Source organism: Vigna unguiculata, chromosome 6 (assembly GCF_004118075.2).
Source record: "Vigna unguiculata cultivar IT97K-499-35 chromosome 6, ASM411807v1, whole genome shotgun sequence".
NCBI lineage: Eukaryota > Viridiplantae > Streptophyta > Magnoliopsida > Fabales > Fabaceae > Vigna > Vigna unguiculata.
In genome coordinates, this window is record NC_040284.1 from 22,949,040 (window position 1) to 22,972,018 (window position 22,979).

Genomic DNA, 22,979 nt, shown 5'->3' on the forward strand with positions numbered 1-22,979 from the left:
ATAATATATTATCAGGAGGTGATACTCGATAATCAACTGTGATAATCGATTATCACATGGGCTTTTCTCAAATATCACTTTTAACTGAGATAATCAATTATTACTAAAAGTAGTAAATTTTTCTAATGAGTTTTACAAATAAATAAAATTCTCTTGGTGCTCTACTGCTTGAGTTTTACCTTTTGACTCTACATACTAATTTAACTACTTTAAATAACATACATCTAAACCCATAAGTGGACCTTCTTTATGAATGGCTCCCCCAAGTTTTTAATTTTAAGTTTTTAATTTTACTGTTTATTTATATATATATATATATATATATATATATATATATATATATATATATATATATATATATATTTATATGTATTTTAAATTTGAATTTATATATTATTATATTATTTATATACTTTTATTATTTAAAAAGTAAAATGAAAATGAATTTGGTGGACCTTAGATAATAAAGGGATTAAAGTTTTATATCTATTCATAAGGTTTTTTCACAATAAGTCATTAAAAAAAAAACTCATTTAACACTATAAAATAACAATATTTAAATTATTTCTAAATTTGAAATTTATAATATATTATTATATTATTAAAGTTAAAATATATTTTTATCTCATTTTTCGTTAAATTTTGTTAAATCAGTCTTAATTTTGTTTTTGTACTCAAATAGGTCTCAATTTTGTTTAATTTGATCTTTTTGTGCTAATACCATTTAAATAATCAATCATAAACAGTGACATCACGTGTCACTTAATGATTTTTTTGATTTTATATATTTTTTTAAATGTTCACATGTCAATTCAGTAATGTATCACGTGTAAGAGTTTTATATTTAATGTATTCCTATATTCATTAATTTTATTCAATTTGTTCTCAATTTTTTTGACATGAACCAATTTTATTCTTTCCAAATTAAAATCAAATTTAATTTTTATATTAAAATTTACATTTTTTTATTAAATATATTTAAATTCACATCATTAAAACAATTATATAAAAATTAAATTTATTTCCAATTTCAAAAAAGACCAAATTGTTTGATTAAAAATAAAATTAAACTAAATTTAATAACAAATAACAAATATAATAATTAAATTGAATATAAACATTAATTTTTACACCTAATAATATAGAGTGTTAAATTATTAAAATAAATAACGAAGTAACACTAACAATCATATTCTATTAATAATTTAAACTGTTATAAAAAAAATAAATTAAATAAAATTAATAAATAATAAAACTTATTTAAAAAAATAAAATTAGAACTAATTTAATAAAATTGAACGAAAATGAGAATCTAATATTTTAATAAAAGTGTAAAGGGCAAGAGACGAAGAATAATAACATAGTTCTTCTGGAATAATCTAAATAAAATGAGGCAAACAGTGTGCTCATGATTGGTGATAAAAGGGAAACAAAGACTTAACCCCTTTCAGATTGAATTGGCCCCGAAACTAAGTCTCACAGCAAGAAGAAAAGAGATGGAAGAGATAGCACACAGAACAGTGGAAGTGAATGGAATAAAAATGCATATCGCAGAGAAAGGAGAAGGTCCAGTGGTGTTGTTCCTCCATGGCTTCCCTGAGCTCTGGTACTCATGGCGCCACCAGATTCTGGCTCTCAGTTCCCAAGGATACCACGCTGTTGCACCAGATCTACGTGGCTACGGTGACACAGAGGCACCGGCTTCAATCAGCAGCTACACATGCTTTCACATAGTGGGCGATCTGGTTGCGCTTATAGACTCTCTGGGTGTGGACCAAGTGTTCCTTGTGGCTCATGACTGGGGAGCCATCATAGGTTGGTATCTCTGCATGTTTCGCCCTGAAAAAATTAAGGCCTATGTCTGCCTCAGTGTCCCTTTTCTTCGCAGACACCCCAACGTCAGAACCGTCGATGGCATGCGAGCTGTGTATGGAGACGACTACTACATCTGCAGATTTCAGGTATATTCTTCTTTTTCTACAACTACTGTTTTTAATTTTACTTTTCAGTTTTTTTTTTTTTTTTTGTATGTGAAATGAAAGGAGAATTTCGTGGATTGATTTTAGATCTGATGGTAATAATTGTATTCAAAACTTGTGACAGAAACCAGACGAAATGGAGGCTCAGATGGCTGAAGTTGGGACTGAGTATGTGTTGAAAAACATCCTCACAACTCGAAAACCTGGTCCTCCAATCTTTCCGAAGGGAGAGTATGGAAGTGGGTTCAATCCAGATATGACTGACTCGTTACCCTCTTGGCTCCCAGAAGATGATCTTGCCTATTATGTTTCCAAATATCAGAAAACGGGCTTCACAGGACCCTTGAACTATTACAGAAATATGAACTTGTAATTAATCTATGGTTTTCTTTTCAGTGAAAATTGATGAGAAAGAGAAGTAATTAATTAAGTGTATGTTGTTTACAGAAACTGGGAGCTGACAGCACCATGGAGTGGGGTGAAAGTGCAAGTGCCAGTAAAGTTCATCACAGGTGAGTTTGACATGGTATACACCTCACGAAACGTCAAGGAATATATACATGGTGGAGGTTTCAAACAAGATGTGCCAAATTTAGAAGAAGTGATTGTGCAGAAAGATGTAGCTCACTTCAACAATCAAGAATCAGCAGAAGAAATTGGTAATTACATATACGAGTTTATCAAGAAGTTCTAATCTAATTCAAAAACGACTTCAAAATTGTTGAAATTGCTGTGTTTTTTATTTTATGACTAGTTATGTACTGAGGAACACAGGTTACTTTTAATTATGCAGGACATATTGCATAAATAAGAAAATTCATCTTAAGAAAAGCTAATTCTTTCCTTACATTTGTTGTGCTCTGTGGAGTTCTGTAGTTCTTGAACAGTGTGTCTGTGAATTAGTCGTACGTGCATAATACTAAGGTCCTGATTGTAATGAGATTACTGATCATAAACAAGGCCCATTGATTATAAAGTGAACAAGCTTGAGAACTATTTTTTAAACAAGATGGAACTGATTTGCGGGCAAACCTGTTACGATTTCAAAGAAGAAATGTATGGGAAAGTTGCATCCACACTTCTTCATGAAGAGTTCCATGGAAAAACACATTTTAAACATTTTTTGTTCATGGGTGTAAGAGCAGGAAAAAATTCTAACCTTAGTCAATTTCGTAATGGGAGACTAAGTATCCAAATTGTGTATGTATCCCTTAGCTACTGTTCCACACACAGCTGAATGTTTTACCTGATAATCATATGTAAAACATTTTCATAAACTATGTTTTTAATCATCATTTTTTTCACAGAAAAATCAATTTGCAATCCTTAAAAGAGTATTAATCTTGTTTCTTCATCTGTTTACAAAATTCAACTGTGGTCTCTTAAGTTCACAAAATATCGAATTGTTTAATATGTTAGTTTACGTGATAATCAATGTAAAACATTTTCATAAATGATGTTTTGTCTCCACAAAATCTACATATAATATCATTGAAAAAATATTAATCTTATTCATTTCTTACAAAACTCGCTTTTAATTTCTGAAAACATTTTTTATTAGTCTTAATATTTGTTACCATTTTTTGTAATTCTTTCGATTATCACCAATGTGTAATAATGTGACATTTATTTGATCTGTTTCATGGACTATTATTTGACTAGCTAATCAATCAGGAAAAAATGAGTTTTTGGGTTTGGTTGTTTTTATTATTCTAACTGATTTTATAGATTGTGTATTATGCATTATGCTTAATTGGGTTTCTGATTTGTAAGTTAAGAATTATTGATTCTGCTTACTATTTTCTTTCTCTTGTTTTATTGAAAAATTCATTTTTTATAATGAAAATGTTGACAATAAAAATGTATAGTACTTTGAAACTCCTATAAATGTCCCAAGTGAAGTCAGACATAATTTTTAGAGTAAGATTTTTACTTAAGAACTCAGATACAAAAATTTACTTTTACATAATCTTCCAATGAAGCAACTTTCAATATCTACTTTCAATATCTACACTAAGAAGAAAGAGTCATTATAAAGATATAAACAAAACTTTGATTAAAATCTAAAAATTGAGATTTATCATTTTTATTTCTCAAATGACACAATGAGACTCACAAAAAAGGATATAAAATTTCAGAAGACCTTGCATTAAAGATCCTCGTAAACCACAGTTACAATTTAATTTACATAAAATTCATAGTTGAATATATGGAAGTGTATAATTTGCAATTAATCAAAATTCTTGATAATACAAGATCCTAATATTAAATAGAGAACCAAAGCAAAATGCATATCACAAAAGAAAGGGCCCTCAATTATTCATCAATGTTCTCGTTGTAAGCTTTTTTTTTTCAGTGTTATGAAGCTGTGGGCCTGGCCTTTTCGGAGGCCCAAGGCCAACCCTACTATAGGACCCCAATACCCTTCCAACTCACTCATTCCTCACTCTTCTGTTTTTCAGAGCTGCTCCTCTTCCTTAAAACACTCCTGGCTGAAGCAAGAGCTCTGCTAGGGCATAGGTTATGTTCTTTTCCAGCTAGCTCCTCGGTTTAATATTCTCAGGTAAGTTGAACTCTAACTTCATCCTTCCCCTTCTCCAGTTAGAAACTTCGATTCTGTCTTACATTCTCCCTGATACCCATTCTCAACTTCGTGAGTGTTCCTTCTCAGCGTTGTAGGTTGTTCCAGAATCTCGTTTGCGCTTACTTGGGTCACCTCTTCTTGCGCTAGTGTCTAAAAAGGTAAGGGAAGCTAGATTCACAGTTCGAGTTATTTTGTGTGTTTCTTTTTGGGTTGATCTGTGTTTATATGCTTGAGTAGTATGTTTTATCAAATGAAACTGAGTTGCATGTGCTCTTGGATGTTGGTTGTGTTGTTTTTCTGCCTAGGATGCGTGGAATAGTGGGGGAGAACTGATATTCTCGCCTAGGCGAGCTCGTTTCGCCTAAGCGAGAATATCAGAAGCTCGCTCAGGGTTCTGCCTCAAACACTCGCCCAAGCGAGGGGCTACGTGTTTATGGCATGGTTGTATGCCCAAGTTTCCCTCTATGCACTCCTTTGGATGACTGTTAAAATACATTCTGTAACTTTGGTTTCTTCTGTCAGCTTTGCTCCTTGATATTATAACTATGCGATGTTTTATTTAGTAGAATAATCTATTTAAATGGGATGTCACATTTTTATGGTATCAGAGCCTTCGTTCCTTAGTGTCTGTGGGCTATGTGTTTGCTTAGCTTTCGTTGTGCCTTCTTGTCGTGTTTAGATGAGTTTCCAATCTAATCGAGTTCTGATGGTTCTTTCTGTGTGTCCAGTGTTATGGCACCCCCGCGTATCGCTCCTCCTCCACCCCCTCAGGGCGATGGGCAAGATCTGGCTAGGGTGATCGAGGCCATGGCTGCTGCTTTGACCCAGCAAAGCAATGCTATGATGCAACAGCACGAGGCGGCGATGCAGCGCCAAGAAGCCTCTCTTGAGCAGCAGAACTTCATGATGCAGCAGATGGAAGTTGTTAGGCAGGCTGCAGAGGACGCTCAGAGACAGCATGTGGATGCTCTCCGTCAGTTAGGGGAGAATGCTGCTGGCGCTCAGATGCATGGTCCTCATCCCCAACCTCCACCCCCTGAATGGAGTTTGGAAGACTTCTTGAAGCACCGCCCCGCCAAGTTTGATGGCAAGTCGAGTCCCGATCAGGCGGACCAGTGGATGAAGGATATGGAACGCATCTTTGATGCCAAGAGGTGCCCCGATGAGAGCAGGCTTGCTTTCACTATCTACATGCTCACGGGAGAGGCTGAGCATTGGTGGGCCAGCATGAGGCTGGTAATGGAAGAGAAGAATGAGGATATCACCTGGGAAGCCTTCAAGAGGAGGTTTCTTTCAGAGTTTTTCCCTGATAGCGTGAGGTACGCTAAGGAGGTGAAGTTCCTTCAGCTGACGCAAGGGAACAAATCAGTAGCAGAGTACGCCGAGAGGTTCAAGCATCTGGGACGTTTCTACACCATGCCGCTCGATGAGGAGTGGCGCTGCAGGAAGTTTGAGAATGGTCTTAGAGGGAACATCCGCTTGATGGTGGCCCCGCTGTCCATCAAGGACTTTGCGGCCTTGGTGGAAAAGGCCAGGGTCATGGAGCGTATAAAGGTAGAAGTGGAAGCCCAGCAGCCACCACAGAGGGTTAGCAGACCATCCGGGTCCAGGCTGAGAGTTGATGAGAAGAAGAAACCGTATGCTAGGCCTCATCCACAGCCACAGGGGTCTAGAGGCTTTCCTTCCCCACCCAGTAGGATCCAGTGCTATCATTGCGGAGGGCCGCATGGGAAGAATTTCTGTCCACAGCTATCAGGTTTTCGCAGGTGCAACCATTGTGGTAGGGAGGGCCACTTTGGTAGGGATTGTCCTACTCTGAGGAGGACAGGGGCACGACCCTCACCACAGACTCCGAGCCAGACTTCGGGTCAGACTCAGCAGAGGAGGGGAGGCAGCAGGCCTCAGGCTACAGGCAGGGTCTTTGCGATGACCGGGTCAGAGGCACAGGTTCAGGTAACCTTGTGATTAGTTGTTGTGTGATATCTGGAAAGTCTTGTTGCGTGCTTTTTGATTCTGGAGCGACACACTCATTTGTGTCAGAGTCTTGTGTGCGGGAGTTGGGTCTGTCGGTGTGTGAGCTACCGTTTGACCTCGTGGTATCTACCCCGGCATCTGGGTTGGTTAGGACTTCCTCTGTGTGTGCTATATGTCCAGTTGAGGTAGAGGGGCGCGTATACAAAGTCAATCTCATATGCCTCCCTCTGCAAGGGCTTGATGTGATCTTCGGAATGGATTGGCTCTCTGCCAATCATGTTCTCATAAACTGTCGGGAGAAGAAGCTGTTGTTCTCAATCTCAGAGGAGCCTGAGTTGTTGTCTTCTCATGGGGTTATGAAGGAAATCTAGGGCAGCGCACAGTGCTTTATGGTTTTTGCCAGGATGGAGGTTGAGAAGGAAGAGAGGATCACCGTGATACCAGTGGTCAAGGAATTTGAGGATGTGTTCCCCGAAGAGGTACCAGGTTTGCCCCCAAGGAGAGAAGTTGAGTTCTCCATAGACTTGGTACCGGGAGCCGGCCCTGTGTCGATAGCTCCCTACCGCATGGCCCCAACAGAGTTGGTGGAGTTAAAGAAGCAGATAGAGGGACTGCTAGAGAAACAGTTTATACGGTCGAGTGCTTCGCCATGGGGAGCGCCTGTCTTGTTGGTAAGGAAGAAGGATGGCGGCTCGAGGTTGTGTGTAGATTATAGGCAACTGAACAAGCTGACTATCAAAAACAAGTACCCCTTGCCGAGAATAGATGATTTGATGGATCAGCTGCATGGGGCGTCGGTGTTCTCCAAGATTGATCTTCGGTCAGGTTATCATCAGATTCTGGTGAAGGCAGGAGATGTTGAGAAGACTGCTTTCAGATCCAGATACGGGCATTACGAGTATGTTGTCATGCCATTCGGTGTGACTAATGTCCCGACTTTGTTCATGGACTACATGAACCGGATCTTCCGTCCGTTTCTAGATAAGTTTGTCGTGGTCTTCATAGACGACATTCTCATCTATTCCAGGACGCATGAGGAACATGCCGAGCATCTGAGGGTAGTGCTTAGTATCTTGAGGGAGAAACAACTGTTTGCCAAGTTGTCAAAGTGCGACTTCTGGATGAGGGAGGTGCAGTTCTTGGGGCACGTGATATTAGCTCAGGGTATAGCTGTGGATCCAGCTAAGGTAGAGGCCGTGATACAGTGGGAACGTCCCAAGTCAGTGACGGAGATTCGAAGCTTCATGGGTTTGGCTGGCTATTACAGGAGATTTATAGAGGGGTTCTCCAAGATAGTGGCACCCCTGACACAGCTAACCAGGAAGGACCAACCGTTTGCATGGACTGATAGATGTGAAGAGAGCTTCAGAGAGCTTAAGCAAAGGTTGACGAGTGCCCCAGTGTTGGTAATCCTAGATGTGAGTAAACCCTTTGAGGTTTACTGTGATGCCTCTCATCAGGGCCTTGGGTGTGTCTTGATGCAAGAGAGGAAGGCGGTGGATTATGCTTCGAGGCAGTTGAAAATTCATGAGAAGAACTATCCTACTCATGATCTCGAGTTGGCAGCAGTGGTTTTTGCTTTGAAAATTTGGAGGCACTACCTGTATGGTGCGCAGTTCCGTGTGTTTAGTGACCACAAGAGGCGGTGGATAGAGTTTTTAAAGGACTACGACTTTGAGCTTCTCTATCATCCAGGGAAAGCGAATGTGGTGGCAGACGCATTGAGTAGGAAGACAGTGCATGTGGCACACTTGATGATGAAAGAATTAGAGTTGCTTGAGAGTTTCAGAGACATGAAGCTACAATTTGAGTTGGAGCCGGAATTCATTAGGTGTAGCACCTTGGTCATATCTAGTGACTTTCTGGGCCTAATCAGGGAGAGGCAAGTAAGGGATGTTAGTCTGCAGAAGGTGAAAGAACTACTGGATCGGATCCGGCCAAGGAGTTTGCCTTGGGTAAGGATGGTGTGTTGAGGTTCAGAGGCAGGGTTTGTGTACCAGAGGATGTCGAGTTGAGGAAGTTGATCCTTGAGGAGGGACACAAGAGTCGTCTTAGTCTGCACCCTGGCATGGCTAAGATGTACCAAGACCTTAAGGAGAACTTCTGGTGGCAGGGCATGAAAAAGGAGGTTGCACAGTTCGTGTCGGCCTGTTTGACTTGTCAAAAGGCTAAGGTGGAGCATCAAAAACCTGGTGGAACGCTCCAGCCCTTAGATATCCCGGTGTGGAAGTGGGATAGCATAGCCATGGATTTTGTTACCCACTTGCCTCGCACCGTGAGAGGGCATGATGCTATATGGGTGGTGGTAGACCGGTTGACGAAGAGTGCTCACTTCTTGGCAGTGAATCTCAGAATGTCTATGGCCAAGTTGGCCCAGCTTTACATCCGAGAGATAGTGAGACTTCATGGAGTGCCTAGTAGCATAGTGTCTGACAGAGACCCTCGGTTCACTTCAAGGTTCTGGCAGACGTTGCAGGAGGCTATGGGTAGCAGACTGAGGATGAGTTCTGCTTATCATCCTCAGACGGATGGCCAGTCAGAGAGAGTGATTCAGTCCTTGGAGGACTTGTTGAGGACTTGTATCTTAGATCACCTTGGCAGTTGGGACGAGGTGTTACCGCTGGTGGAGTTTACCTATAACAACAGTTACCAAGTGAGTATAGGGATGGCGCCTTATGAGGCTTTGTATGGGAGAAGGTGTAGGACTCCTTTATGTTGGTACCAGGACGGTGAGTCAGTTTTGGTAGGACCTGAGTTGTTGCAACAAACCACAGAGAAGGTGCAGTTGGTGAAGGATAGATTGCAAGCATCTCAGAGTCGGCAGAAGGCATATGCAGACCGAAGAAGGAGACCCCTAGAGTTTGAGGCTGGGGAGCATGTGTTCTTGAGGGTGACCCGAACCACTGGTGTGGGGAGGGCTATCCGCTCAAGGAAGTTGTCTCCTAAGTTCTTGGGTCCGTATCAGATCTTGAGGAGGATAGGGCCCGTGGCTTATGAGATTGCATTGCCACCCCAGTTGGCTAATCTACACCCAGTCTTTCATGTTTCACAGTTACGGAAGTACGTGTTCGACCCGTCACATGTGTTGGAGGCGGAGGATGTGGAAGTCAGGGAGAATCTCCAGGTAGTGGTACAGCCCGTGGCTATAGAGGATCACCAAGTGAAGGAGTGCAAGGGAAGGGCCACTAGTCTTGTGAAGGTCATCTGGGACCGGAGGACAGGTGACGCTACCTGGGAGCTAGAGGAAGATATGAAGAGTTCTTATCCGCATCTGTTCTGGTGAGTCTAATTTTTCGAGGACGAAAAATTTTTGTTGTTGGGGAGATATTGTAAGCTTTTTTTTTCAGTGTTATGAAGCTGTGGGCCTGGCCTTTTCGGAGGCCCAAGGCCAACCCTACTATAGGACCCCAATACCCTTCCAACTCACTCATTCCTCACTCTTCTGTTTTCCAGAGTTGCTCCTCTTCCTTAAAACACTCCTGGCTGAAGCAAGAGCTCTGCTAGGGCATAGGTTCTGTTCTTTTCCAGCTAGCTCCTCGGTTTAATATTCTCAGGTAAGTTGAACTCTAACTTCATCCTTCCCCTTCTCTAGTTAGAAACTTCGATTCTGTCTTACATTCTCCCTGATACCCATTCTCAACTTCGTGAGTGTTCCTTCTCAGCGTTGTAGGTTGTTCCAGAATCTCGTTTGCGCTTACTTGGGTCACCTCTTCTTGCGCTAGTGTCTAAAAAGGTAAGGGAAGCTAGATTCACAGTCCGAGTTATTTTGTGTGTTTCTTTTTGGGTTGATCTGTGTTTATATGCTTGAGTAGTATGTTTTATCAAATGAAACTGAGTTGCATGTGCTCTTGGATGTTGGTTGTGTTGTTTTTCTGCCTAGGATGCGTGAAACAGTGGGGGAGAACTGATATTCTCGCCTAGGCGAGTTCGTTTCGCCTAAGCGAGAATACCAGAAGCTCGCTCAGGGTTCTGCCTCAAACACTCGCCCAGGCGAGGGGCTACGTGTTGAGCGACATGCCAGCTCGCTCAGGCGAGACAGCGTCGCCTGAGAGAGAAATCGTGAAATCTTCCAGGACCTACTGTTGTAGGCTCGCCTAAGCGAGAGCTCATCGCCTGAGCGAGACAACTTCTCTCGTCTGGGCGATGGCTCCTAGCCTGAGCGAAGCTGCCACAGCAAGTTGCCTAAATTTTGTTTTCTCTCTGGTTTGAGAGGAGATCTGTGTAACTTATTTGACTTTCACTTTTCAATACCTAAAGCATGTGATTATATATATAGTTGTCTGAATTCCATGAACTAAAAGTTGTATGTTGGCATGAACAATACATGGATTGAGGTTGGTTGGTTGGGAACTTGCATGAGAATTAGATGTTTTGAGATAAAGGTGGTGGATATGGTATGAAACATGATTTTGGTGTGTGATAGGCGTAATTCCATGAGTCTCATGGGGGAGATCTCATGGTGGCGAGTAGTGTATATATTAGAATAAAGATTCAAGTAAGGATCGCATCCCGAAACTCTAAAGGGTCAGTGAGTCTCATGTAGAGCAAACTGACCCAAGTGGTGAGAGTAGCGGGAGGCCCTAGTCTCTGGCAGGATAATGGCCTTAGACGTTTAAAGGCTAACCTCGTGTGTGGTAGGGTGAAACCCATTGGCAATGGCTCTGCAGAGCAGTAGAGGCCACCACGAGTGCGAGCGTCCAGTGAATCTGATCCTAGTATATGTATCCGGATAATTGAGTTATAGTGTCTTGCTCCGGATAATTGAGTTATAGTGTCTTGCTTGTTTGTCATAACCTGACTTATGTGTCTCTGTGTTGTATGCCTGAGAATGTTCATGTACTTGTTCTTTTACACTATTATAAGTTTCCAATTACACTAGCTCACCCCTTGCATTTTGTGTGTTCCTGTTGTGTTTTCTCTTTTGCGATGATCACCATTGGTGGGAGCAGATGGAAATACTTCTGAAGGTAGGCCGGATGGTGGTAACAGTGCAGCCTAGTGGGCCCGTTGATATGACTTACGAAGAGGTTCTATGGCCCTAGTGCCTTGCAATTTCGTGCACTTAGAGCATTTCTTTTGTACAACTATTAAACTTTCTAGATTTATTTTGTTTATGGCATGGTTGTATGCCCAAATTTCCCTCTAAGCACTCCTTTGGATTACTGTTAAAATACATTCTGTAACTCTGATTTCTTCTGTCGTAAAATAATCTATTTAAATGAGATGTCACACTCAACCGTGTTTATCTACTAATTCGAGTTCTACTGTGTTGCTATCATTTGCATGCTGTAAGCTCATGAAATATCCAAACACCAAAAAACAAAACAAGACGGAACATGAATCAAAATAAACACCTACCTCTTTTGACAAAAACGCATCATAAAAACTACCATCCAGCAAAAATAAAATAAACATTATGAAACGATTCACGATGTTTACATGTTTTATGTCGAGAAAAATTTCCATTTAATGCTAGCTTGTAAAATTTACAGATAAATTATTTCACAAAAAAATGGTTGTAGGAGAGGGGTGGGTAGCCCACTCCATCGAAGGATAAAAAATGTCAAGAGAAATGACTAGGTTTTCAATTCATGAAACGAGTAAATACATCTTAATGCAAAATATGGGGCCAAGATCGATGTCCATAACTGAATTCTTACCAGAAAAATATGAGAAAAACAGTCACCAGAGCCTATAACAAAAAGTTGAATTTCAGAACACTATTAAAAAATAGAAAGCTATCTTCTTAAACTCTAAATCCTCTGCTGTTCCTCCTTCCTCTTGCCTTCTCAAACTTTCTTCCCTTAGACCGAACATAGGGTTTGGTATGGCTGTGTGGCACACCAGGAGCAGGACCAAAATGTTTCACAGCTTCACGAGCATTTTTGGGGCCTCTTAGAAGGACCTGCATACAAGTACATAAATCAATTTCACCCTCACAAAAGTTTAATTCCTATATATCAATTGCATGCATGATTTTACATTGGATAAATTATTATTTCATGCAATTAAACTCAACGCTGTCAACCAGAGAGGCAACACTAGTATAAACAATAGGCTTGTGATTTCTATACTAAAAACGAACACCAACAATCAAACTAAAGACGTGAAAAAACAAATTATGTTTAACAATGAGTGCTAAAGAACCAAATAATATTTTAATTGACACAACCAAAGTACTAAGATATAGAAAATCCCTCCAAAAACAACAAAAACCAATTTTGTTTCCCACACATACCGTATTCTGACCCAAAGGAGCCCTAAGGGCAAGTTGATCAAATGTCAAACATTCACCACCGGCCTTCTCTATTCTTGCACGTGCTGTCTCTGTAAACCTGAGTGCTGTAATTTTCAATGGTGGAACTTCATATACTCTGATATCATCAGTTACAGTCCCCACCAAAACAGCAATTTTACCTTCCTACACTCCAAGAAAATAAAACATTGGTGAAATTTAGACCATAACTAATACTTAATTAACCGAAAAGAGCAACAGCTACACCAGTACAAAAAAAGATGAAAAAGTATGAGATAGGGAGACATACCTTCCCCTTTGTATACTTAATCAACCTCGACAAAGAAATTGGAGGCTTGTTCACCTTGCTCATGAACAAGCGCTTAAGTATCACAGCATTGAAATTGCTGCCAGTCCTTCGAACAAGGAAACGATAAAGCTGGACATGTAACAATTAATCAGAATCTGTCTATGCATAAGTAGTAAATCTAAATATACTTCTGATTTAAAGAAAATTATACACAGCAAAGAAACCATTGTTTCTTATCCTAGAAAAAATGATGCAATATAACAATCTCAACATACTTGAAATTTGATAAACAATGATAAAAAAATTATTTAGTTCCCTCAGTACAATAGAAGTAATAATCAAATGATATCAGCATTAGCATGGTAAATTAGAAAGCATCATTGGGAACCTAAAATGCGTGGACGTGCAATGACAATATCATATTCAAAAAGTAGACTACCTCCACGTAGGGGGGAAAAATCGAAACTTTAGCAGCATTAGAAACAGTGAGACACTAAACTATTTAAAATAGGTATGCACAAGGGACCTTTCATTAACGAGACCATTCAGTATTGGAATTGAAAATACTGTGAAGTATGAGAGAAAAGTGTGCAGAGGCTCAGACAAATGTGGAAAAGGTATAGTCCCAGACCTTTCAAATGGAGAAGGGTCTCATAATGAGCTGGGATTCACATTTATCATCATCGTCGTGAAAAACGAAAACACACATCGGATCTAGGGCATCAAATTCATAACAAATATTGCAAGATAATATCGAAAAGGGAGAAACCTTGACAAGTAGTTTGAGGTAGATGTCGTTGGACTTGGGTGCTGTTCTTTTGGTCTTCTTGCTCTTACCTCCAGCCTTAAGATCGATCCCCTGCGTATCATAGGCAAATAGAAATGCATAAAACGTTGTCGAATATAACCTTAACACGGATTACAGCTAGGTTTAAAGGAACAAAACAGAGAGGGAGAAGAAAATCGCTTACCATTGCCGCTGTGGGTGTTGGAACAGCACAAACCTGTGAATGGTTATGTCTCAAACTAAACAGCGAGTCTAGAATGAAGTTATGTATGCTAGGGTTTTTACTAATGGACCTGGGCCTCGTGCTTGTATTTTGGGCTTGGTGACTTACGAGGCAAACGAAGGCCCAAAACTACATATCCAATCTACTTTTCAGATTCGGACCATGTACGGAATGGTACACTATTTATCGATTTTTAACTTAAAACTGGGACATTATACTTTTTCACATCATACTTATCTCTTTTAATTTTTTTTCTATTTTAATACATGTCGTCTAAACTGGGACACGTTAAGTTGAAAATTCGAACTTAAACTGATTTGAAATCATATCTTAAAATAAGTTATTTCGATTATAACAATTTTTAACTTATAGTTAAGGTTTGAAATGGGAAACTAGCTCAACTTTTTTTGAAATTATTAATACTATTCTATTGTAATACATATGAAAAATAAATAACATAAATAGTAAATTTAAGAAATAAGTTATAATTCAAAATAATATATAATTAAATTACTATCATAATTTAAATTTTTATTTACTTTAATAAGGTATTTATATTTTTAATCCCTCGGAGTATTTTATAACTCATTTGATTTCTATCCTGCAATTTAAAACCAAGCGTTGTCAGAAAAAAAAAAACCTAAAAATAGGCTATTTAGTCATGGTAAAGGTTTTAGGTAAAGATTACTTTTGAAGTAAAAATTACTTTAAATTATTGTTCCTTGGTGAACACCATATAAGGTCTATTATAAGGCAAAATGATGAAACTCATACTATTGTTGTTTTTTTGCCTTTTGGATAATTGTGACTATAAAAATGGATATGGCTGAGTCTTGTGTTTAGAGGCTCACAAGTTTTAAGAAAACATAGGTTTAGTAAAAGAATAAAACCCAACAGCATCCTGGTGAAGTTGAGAAAAACCATGACAAACTTATCCATTCGGAAAGAGAAAAAACACCTACGAATAAGACATATGTTTGTTAATTAAGATATGGTGATAATCATTATGAACATCCTTCTTGGTTGGATACCATGGCACGAAATGTTTAAAAAATGGAAATAATAGATGAAATCACCATTACAGACACTTTTTTTTAAAAAAAAAAAATTGTTTAAAAAATAATAGATGAAATGTCTACAAATATATTTGCTACATTTTCTTAAAATAATAATAATGTTTTCTTTTAATTCATGATTCCAATATAATCAATCAATACCATAATCAATATATAAAGTTAAACTCTCGTAATTCAATTATAAAGATGATGGCTTGATTATTAATATTATTATGATGAAAATTATTGTTATTGTTATGTAATAATAATAGAAAGAGAAAAGGATGAGAGCAATGTGAGGATGGCGTGTAGAGGGGATTACGGCGAAGTCCAAAGAGAAGGTTGGAACATAGTACCTGGCGAGTGGCGAACGGCGATTCCGATATTTGACCAAAAGAGAGACAACCAACGAAGGAGAGACACGTGGAAGAGGGAGAGTTGACAAGCGCATGATATTCTTACGCGCCATTTGGTCCCCTGCGTTGAAGGTTTCAACCGAATAAAGAGTAGATTTTTAGACCAAAACACAAATTTTGCAAATATTAGAGTTGAACCCAGCCACCTCACCTTGGGAGTCGAGTTGAATATCCCAAAATAATAATTAATTAATAAATAAATGTTTAGGGGAATAAAAGGAATGGATCGATGGATGGTGTGATGATGGCGAAGAAGATGAATTGACGAGAGATCGTTGATTTAGAGGAAGAAGAAGAAGATATAAAAGCTGAAAAGGGTGTTTGTGTTTGTTTGTGTGTGTGTTTTTCGGTTGGGCCATCTTGTCCATCTATCAAAAATTCCCATCCCACAACTAAATTTTCTTTATTTATCTTCTTCCTCTCCCGTCTTTGGCTCGACCATCCATCCAAAAGAAAGAGGGTTTCTTGTGTTGCGTTGTGTTGTGTTGTGATAGGAAGAGGGAAGATGATGATGACAACAATGGAGGGGATGATGGACAAGGCCGTCTTGGATGACGTCATTCGGAGGCTTCTCGAAGGGAAAGGAGGCAAACAGGTTCAGCTCTCTGAGTCCGAGATCCGTCAACTCTGCGTCAATGCCCGACAAATCTTCCTCTCTCAGCCAATTCTTCTCGAGCTCCGTGCCCCCATCCGCATCGGCGGTTAGCCACCCTTTCTAATCTCCTCCATCTGCCAAATCTTTTTTTCTTTCAATTACTCTAATCTGCAGGAGATGTCTGATTTTGTTTTCCAAGGTGAAGCAAAATTTCGCCACTTTTGAAAAAAAAAATGGATCTTTGGATTTTCGGATTTAGAACATACATGTCTGTCTGTCTGTCTGTCAAGGACGATAATTAATGATACAATGATGTTTTCCTTGTCTGTTCGATGAATTATTAAATGAAAATTGACAGGAAGAAAGAGATATTTACTCGTGTATTTTGAATTACTTTCGCTCGTATGTCATATTTTAACATTTGATGCATTTCTTCCGAATATTTCCATCCCTGTATCTCCTATGCTTTGGGAGAGAATAATCCTTTAGAGATCCATTTTTGCAGTCTGGGGTGGAAAACGGATAAGAATTAATTAAGAGATCAATGACTGGAATTGTAATTAACTTCATATCTTAGCATAGTTACCTTCGTGTTTATTTAATTTTGTTACAGTTCTGATCCTAAATTTTCTCAATCAATATTGTTAAGAGAGGTGAAATCCGATAATGGGTAAGCAATTGTGGAATTTTCTGAATCCCCTGTTGGTCGTGTAGGTGATATACATGGTCAGTACCAGGACTTACTGAGGCTTTTTGAATATGGTGGCTACCCTCCTGCGGCAAACTACTTGTTTCTGGGGGATTATGTGGACAGAGGGAAGCAAAGTTTGGAGACAATTTGTTTGCTTTTGGCCTACAAAATAAGATATCCAGACAAAATTCATCTCTTGAGGGGAAACCATGAAGAAGCGAAGATTAACCGTATATATGGTTTTTATGATGAATGTAAAAGGAGGTTCAATGTAAGGCTATGGAAGATATTCACCGATTGCTTTAACTGTTTGCCGGTGGCTGCTCTCATTGATGAGAAAATACTTTGTATGCATGGTGGACTCTCTCCAGAATTAGAAAATTTAGATCTGATAAGAGAGATTCAAAGGCCTACTGAAATTCCAGATAGTGGTCTCCTTTGTGATCTGCTTTGGTCTGATCCTGATGCTAGCATTGAGGGTTGGGCCGAGAGTGACCGAGGCGTTTCATGTACCTTTGGACCTGATGTACTTATGGAGTTCTTGGATAAAAATGACCTTGATCTTGTTTGCAGGGGGCATCAGGTAAATTTCTGTTGTTTTTATAAGCCTGATTCTGGTTTATTGTTGGCTCTTATAAACCTTCTGCTATTGAAAAGTGTACTAAGAACAAAGTACACTTACCTTATTTGGCATGCATATTGTATCTAGATCAGGCTGTGTCCAGCTGTTACAGGCATTCATCCTTGCTCCTATGTTTCAATCTTTGTGTTTTTTCTGTTACTTATTCCAGATTCTTCTGATCGAGGTCTGATTTTTTTGGATAGGTTGTGGAGGATGGATATGAGTTTTTTGCTAAAAGAAGATTAGTGACGATATTTTCTGCTCCGAATTATGGTGGAGAATTTGACAATGCTGGTGCGTTGTTAAGCGTTGATGATTCTCTTGTATGTTCCTTTGAGATATTGAAACCCGCTGATAGAGCATCAGGAAGTAGTTCTTCGAAAATGAATTTTAAGAAGGTAAATTTTAAAATATCGGTGGTGTTTTGTTTTGTTATGTTGAATGTTTGTGCATATGATACTGGTATCTGATGCAAGTTTTTTCAGCAGCCACCCAAACTGGGAAAGATCTAGTAATTGGCAAAGATTTTCGGTTCAAATAGGAATCCAATCCAGCTAACTCAACTCGTACGGAGTTGAAATTGTCAAGTAGGAGTTTGGCATGGGAGAGCCTTATTAATTACAGATTGCCAATGATAGTATATTGTAAACTGAACCACCCAGGCATTCTTCTGTGCAGAGGCAGATATTATTGCTTTATACACCAGTTGGTTGCTTGTGATTGGCAAAATTAGCATGTAATTTGTGAATGCAAAGAGATTTCTGTTACCAAATGCGTAAATTTCTATGCCATTTATCTCAATCACTTCTCAGGAATGTTGTTTTTGCTACACTTCTGTTCGTCACCCTTAGCTTAAGCTATTGCTATGCCACTGATAAAAATACTAAAACAAATCTTAATTTTCTGTGCTACCTATGTCGATACCTGAATTATGTGAAACCTGTTCCTTTTTCTCGGACGATTCTGCTCTGCTGCTGCTTCTGTTCTGCAACTGCGTCTCAAAGTTTCTTTGTGTAGTATCTCCTTAACTCCCTTTTTTTATTCATCGTACCGTGTCTGTCTCTCAAGAAGTAACATATTTGTTGGTTAAGATTTACTTGTAATTAGAATAGAATCATTCAAGGTCAAGTAAACCAAGAAAATAAGCCTCGTCTAGCACACAAGTGCTGAAACACGATCAGTACACCTTCAGATCCTTTACTTGTAACTTCAGTTCTTGGGAAGTGTTGTTGCATATTCACGTTTTGTGTTGGTTGAGTTGTCGGAATGGCTTAAGAACCTTATAGGAGGTAAAGAATTATCTTCTGTAACAAAGAAAAAGAAAGTAGGATACAGCATCAATGCTAACAGATGCAAGATTCGTCTTGATTCAGGGATGATAAGTTGTTTTTTTAAGTACTCAAAGAAGAAGAAAAAATCGCTTATAAGTTCAAATTTTCAAATGTAGTTTTCTTTTTCAGAAACAGAAACGTGACCACACTATAAAATGTATTCTGGAAACAAACAAATTTTAGAAAATATATATATTTTTTGTTTAGAATAATGAACAAGCAAAGCCTACAAGTTTTAACGTTTTTTACTTGCTTGATTGAGATTGACAGACAGGGCATAAAAAATGCACAGCCACTACTCATCAATTTAAAGGAAATAATTGTAAAGCAACTTCTTATATACCAATCCTACTTTTAGCTACTGTGTATATAAAAAAAGTTAGGCCTAAGGCAAACATAATACTTTTTAGTTTACCATAAAATAATTCATTAATCTTGATCTCACATTTAAAATTTTTGAATTGTAAAAATTATTAACTGAAGTTCAACCGTCAAACAATTTCAACATTATGCTCAACAGTAATTCATTTAATCAAAACGCGTTTAATAAAATTTAGTTAAGAAAATTTTCATTTGAATGATTTTTTCTTTTTTATATTAAGAGTTTAATTTGGGGCATGAGTCAGTGGTCTTATTGACCTTGCTCCCACTTAATGGGCTTTCCTTCTCCCATTCCAGGAAATCATCAAACATCATCAAGCTGCCTATCAAAGACTTGTATACTGCACTACTACTTCTTCCTCTCTTTCCATCATAAAATTCATTTCATCAAACACTTTTTCCCCTTTGTGTACAACTAAAACTATGAATTCAAACGTTTGTGCAAACAAAACCTTGGTTTCCGAAATAGTTACAAACACGATCGTGTTGAACAACCCACCTTTATACTTTTGTGACCACTGGGAGTAAAACATGTTTTCAGTACAAACACAATAATGAATAGAGGGACCAGCGCGGATAATGGATGAGATTTGCAACTCAACGGAAAAACAGGCCATAAATAAATATAAATAAATATAAATAAATAAATAAATAAACTGTGTCCAAAGAGAAGGGTTCGAATGGAAGCGTGTCAACGAGATGTAGACACTTTGATGTGTAATTTTGTAGGAGTAGCAGGAAGAAATTGGAATGCAGAGGTATCAGTTATTGTCCCCTGTTCCCACTGTAGCTAAACAGATTCAGATTCAGATTCAAATTCCACTAACGATTACTTCCATTATACCCCGCGCAATTTTAGCTTAGTAATGCGTAAAAGAATGTTCATTGTCACACTAATCAATCTTTCTCATTCTACACAAAGTCACCCAAAAAACATAGCAAATATATCTTAAGCAAAGAGCGAGTACATCATTATAAATGCACCATTTAGTTATTGAAGACCGTAGAGTCTTAATTTAACTTCCCTAGTCCGTTGTGTTCATTGGTTAATTCGAAAAACAGCACACTCATATCTTCCGACAAGAGAATTCAATAATTTAAGCTGGCCGGCTGTCCCATTATGAAGTGTCTTTACCCCTGAAAGCATATCCTTGAAGACAAAAAATTGTTTCATTTTGAACATACACTTAGGCCTATGAATAAATACTCTGAATTACAAGGTTAAACCTAATTTAGAAGGAGAAATGAAGTAGAGCAACAAACGCAGGAATGTCTTATTGATGATAAATATACAGATACATGTTTGATACACTGCTACTCTACCCTTACACCTTCTTACTTACAATTCACCAACCACTACCCAGCTCACCTAAGCAAACACTTAAAAGAAGCTAAACCAAAAAGCTAGCTCGCGTGAACTGCAGCACAACCTCATCTCAACCTCGCTTCATTCCTTACATACACCCATCATTCATACCTACACACAAAACACTAAACAAAAATGAATACAGAAAAGGCCAAAAGAGCTGCTGCTGATCTGAGAAAATGCATCATCTCATTTCTCACACATCGTAAGGAGAAGAAGGGCCTGATCTGTTCTGCCCTCGTTTCTCGTACGCGTCTGATGCCGACCTTCTTCGAAACCGAGACGAATCTTTTCCTCCTAAAAACATGCACACACATCAGATCAGTACCACACTTCCCCCAATTTCACAAACACAAAATCTAAATCATGCCCCAATCTAAATCATAATATAAGCCACTTGGCTGCTCTAGTTGTGAAATTGACACATGGGTTGAGTTGGATCCCAATATGTGGATATCACTGTATAGTGCTCATACATACTGTAACTAACTAAGGTGCTATTCTACTAATGTGGACAACTACATAGATACCATAATTCATAACTACTCTCACCAATCCCCCCACTACAAAAGGACAAAATATTTGCTACCTGAAATTAAGAAACACCGTTTACGTTTTAATTATTTAATTATTTAATTAATTAGACCTATTATTTTCACCGTGACAGTAAAAGAGGAGGAAGAAAATAACGACCTTACCGGAAAACGGAGAAACCGGAGGAGTAGAACCGGCGGGAGAAACCGGAGGCGATCCACTCTGATACCCTGGCGGTTTCACGATCATGATACTACGCGTCACTCTCGTCGTTTCTCCCGACGATGATTCGTCACCGTACGATCTCACGCTCCCGCCCTCCGCTTCTGATCAATAGTAAATATGTCTAGTCGTTAGCATATTTTACTCTCTTACAAAAAAATATCTATCAGCGTTTCAGAGAAAACAATCTTCAATTAAAAGCTATTTGGTTCAGGTGATTTTCGTTTCGTTATATATCCTGTTTATTATATAGATCGTGTGGAATTGATTTATACGATTTGAAGCTTCGAGCTCGAAAGGCGTGTTTAGGGTGCAGATCTGATAGCATGCAACCTGAAACACTCCGATCGATCTCCGATTCAATGGTTAGATTATAACGATGATAGTTATAAGGATAATAACGATGATAAGAGTTGGTTTGACGATTGTAATTGAGGACTCGTGGTCCTTGTGATATGTGTTACAGCGTCGTACCCTTGCCGGAGCTAGGTCGGAAGTTGAAGGTGTGGTGTTTACGGAGCTTGCTGAGACCGTTATCGGGCCTTGGGCCGGCGACGGTGTCGTCCCACAAGTGGTCGAGGAGGCCCATATGGATCAAGCGTATTTTAGCAGATCCAGCGTATGGAGATCCCAATGACCAGGTCTCAGAGTAAGAGATACAACCACGCCCTATGAGTGCCATATTTAACGATGGCCGGGTGTTAAAGGTCGAACAACTCTTTGGAATGGATAGAGATCTGGACCGTCCATTTCAATTCAAGATGGAGATCGTGACGTGGCCACATGGTTCGGCGTTCACGTTGAGATAAGGATTGCTTAGCGTATGGGCCCACATTACTCGGGGATTTTAAGGGACTAAAACCTGAAGAAGAAGAAGAAGGAGGGTGCAAGACACGTGACATTCATTATGGATCACGTGATAAGTAGTTTTCTTTCCCCTGACTTTTATCAAAATCCACAACATAAGTCCTTCATTTTCCTGTATTTGCATTAGCTGACCCATTATCTCTTCATCTCTTAATCGTGCTTTCAAACAAGAACATATAATTAGGTTAGCCATATATTCGAAGATTACAGTTTGATTTATTTAAGGTTTGGTCTGGTGTGATGAAAATTTAATTAAATTATAGTTTAAAATCCAAGGATTAGGCAAGTATACCTAATTTAGGTCGTGCACATGCTACTGAGTCTGAACTCAACAAGTAAACACCAATTTAAAAAACGTGTAATTTGTTAGTCCAATGCCAAGTGCTATAATATGAATACCTCATTTGATCGTAACTTACCTAATATGAGTTCATGACTTGAAACTGGAACTTTCCTCCAACAACAAATTAATGGTCAATATTTGGTCCATACCATATTTCAGTGCTGGATTAAATAAGATACAATGTAAGCATTAGCCATCAATAAATGACAATAATTGTTGTTAATAGAAAAATGAAAAATATCGAAAATTTTTCTATAGTTAAATAGGAGCAAAAAAAAGGAAGCATTTCTAATTAAATTATTCTTGTATGACCATTATATCGAAAGTGATATAATGATAAAATAAAGGCACTAGTTGTTGTTGTCAGTTCAGTGCTCTACTCCATTTTTGGGGACCGCGGGCTCAAAATGTGAAGGCGGCTATATAAGGTGATAGATTTCCTTTTCGTTTATCGAAGAAAACTT

The 22,979-nt window shown here is 38.6% G+C and overlaps 5 protein-coding genes and 2 non-coding genes across 11 annotated transcripts; 3 read left to right on the forward strand and 4 right to left on the reverse strand.

The window, feature by feature from the left end:
• The first annotated feature begins 1,396 nt into the window (after positions 1-1,396).
• On the forward strand, positions 1,397-2,984 carry LOC114188212 (epoxide hydrolase A-like). Its single transcript, XM_028076774.1, has 3 exons — positions 1,397-1,961; positions 2,104-2,348; positions 2,427-2,984. Exons 1-3 carry the CDS (start codon positions 1,497-1,499, stop codon positions 2,671-2,673), a joined length of 957 nt encoding a protein of 318 aa, XP_027932575.1. The 5' UTR covers positions 1,397-1,496; the 3' UTR covers positions 2,674-2,984.
• Positions 2,985-5,188: 2,204 nt separating this feature from the next.
• On the forward strand, positions 5,189-11,735 carry LOC114187692. Of its 2 annotated transcripts, XR_003605322.1 has the most exons (3): positions 10,003-10,091; positions 10,200-10,270; positions 11,487-11,735. XR_003605322.1 is itself a non-coding variant. In XM_028076003.1 (2 exons), exons 1-2 carry the CDS (start codon positions 5,296-5,298, stop codon positions 11,577-11,579), a joined length of 1,314 nt encoding a protein of 437 aa, XP_027931804.1. In that variant the 5' UTR covers positions 5,189-5,295; the 3' UTR covers positions 11,580-11,735. The 2 variants fall into 2 exon arrangements, 1 of the variants encoding a protein (XP_027931804.1); XM_028076003.1 differs by lacking the exons at positions 10,003-10,091; positions 10,200-10,270 and adding an exon at positions 5,189-6,516.
• A 363-nt stretch (positions 11,736-12,098) lies between these two features.
• LOC114186932 (60S ribosomal protein L18) lies at positions 12,099-14,221 on the reverse strand. The gene is made up of 5 exons (XM_028075010.1): positions 14,054-14,221; positions 13,852-13,941; positions 13,083-13,211; positions 12,776-12,958; positions 12,099-12,442 (listed from the first exon to the last, which is right to left on the reverse strand). Exons 1-5 carry the CDS (start codon positions 14,054-14,056, stop codon positions 12,284-12,286), a joined length of 564 nt encoding a protein of 187 aa, XP_027930811.1. The 5' UTR covers positions 14,057-14,221; the 3' UTR covers positions 12,099-12,283.
• LOC114189327 lies at positions 13,393-13,470 on the reverse strand. Its single transcript, XR_003605631.1, has one exon. It is a non-coding gene; the product is annotated as a small nucleolar RNA snoR53Y (small nucleolar RNA).
• LOC114189322 lies at positions 13,673-13,774 on the reverse strand. The gene has a single exon (XR_003605626.1). It is a non-coding gene; the product is annotated as a small nucleolar RNA snoR69Y (small nucleolar RNA).
• Positions 14,222-15,638: 1,417 nt separating the features above from the next.
• LOC114188122 (serine/threonine-protein phosphatase PP1) lies at positions 15,639-18,286 on the forward strand. Of its 2 annotated transcripts, none has more exons than XM_028076657.1 (4): positions 15,639-16,264; positions 16,873-17,432; positions 17,675-17,869; positions 17,957-18,286. In XM_028076657.1, the coding sequence occupies exons 1-4, from the start codon at positions 16,069-16,071 to the stop codon at positions 17,981-17,983; spliced, it is 978 nt and encodes a 325-aa protein (XP_027932458.1). In that variant the 5' UTR covers positions 15,639-16,068; the 3' UTR covers positions 17,984-18,286. The 2 variants fall into 2 exon arrangements, with proteins under 2 accessions (XP_027932458.1, XP_027932459.1); XM_028076658.1 differs by having other exon boundaries at positions 17,960-18,286.
• Positions 18,287-20,433: 2,147 nt separating this feature from the next.
• On the reverse strand, positions 20,434-22,002 carry LOC114188123 (dormancy-associated protein homolog 3-like). 3 transcript variants are annotated; one of them, XM_028076661.1, is made up of 4 exons: positions 21,780-22,002; positions 21,248-21,409; positions 20,752-20,846; positions 20,434-20,660 (listed from the first exon to the last, which is right to left on the reverse strand). In XM_028076661.1, exons 1-4 carry the CDS (start codon positions 21,985-21,987, stop codon positions 20,655-20,657), a joined length of 471 nt encoding a protein of 156 aa, XP_027932462.1. In that variant the 5' UTR covers positions 21,988-22,002; the 3' UTR covers positions 20,434-20,654. The 3 variants fall into 3 exon arrangements, with proteins under 3 accessions (XP_027932462.1, XP_027932461.1, XP_027932460.1); XM_028076660.1 differs by having other exon boundaries at positions 21,243-21,409; XM_028076659.1 differs by having other exon boundaries at positions 20,434-20,846; positions 21,243-21,409.
• Positions 22,003-22,979: the final 977 nt, after the last annotated feature.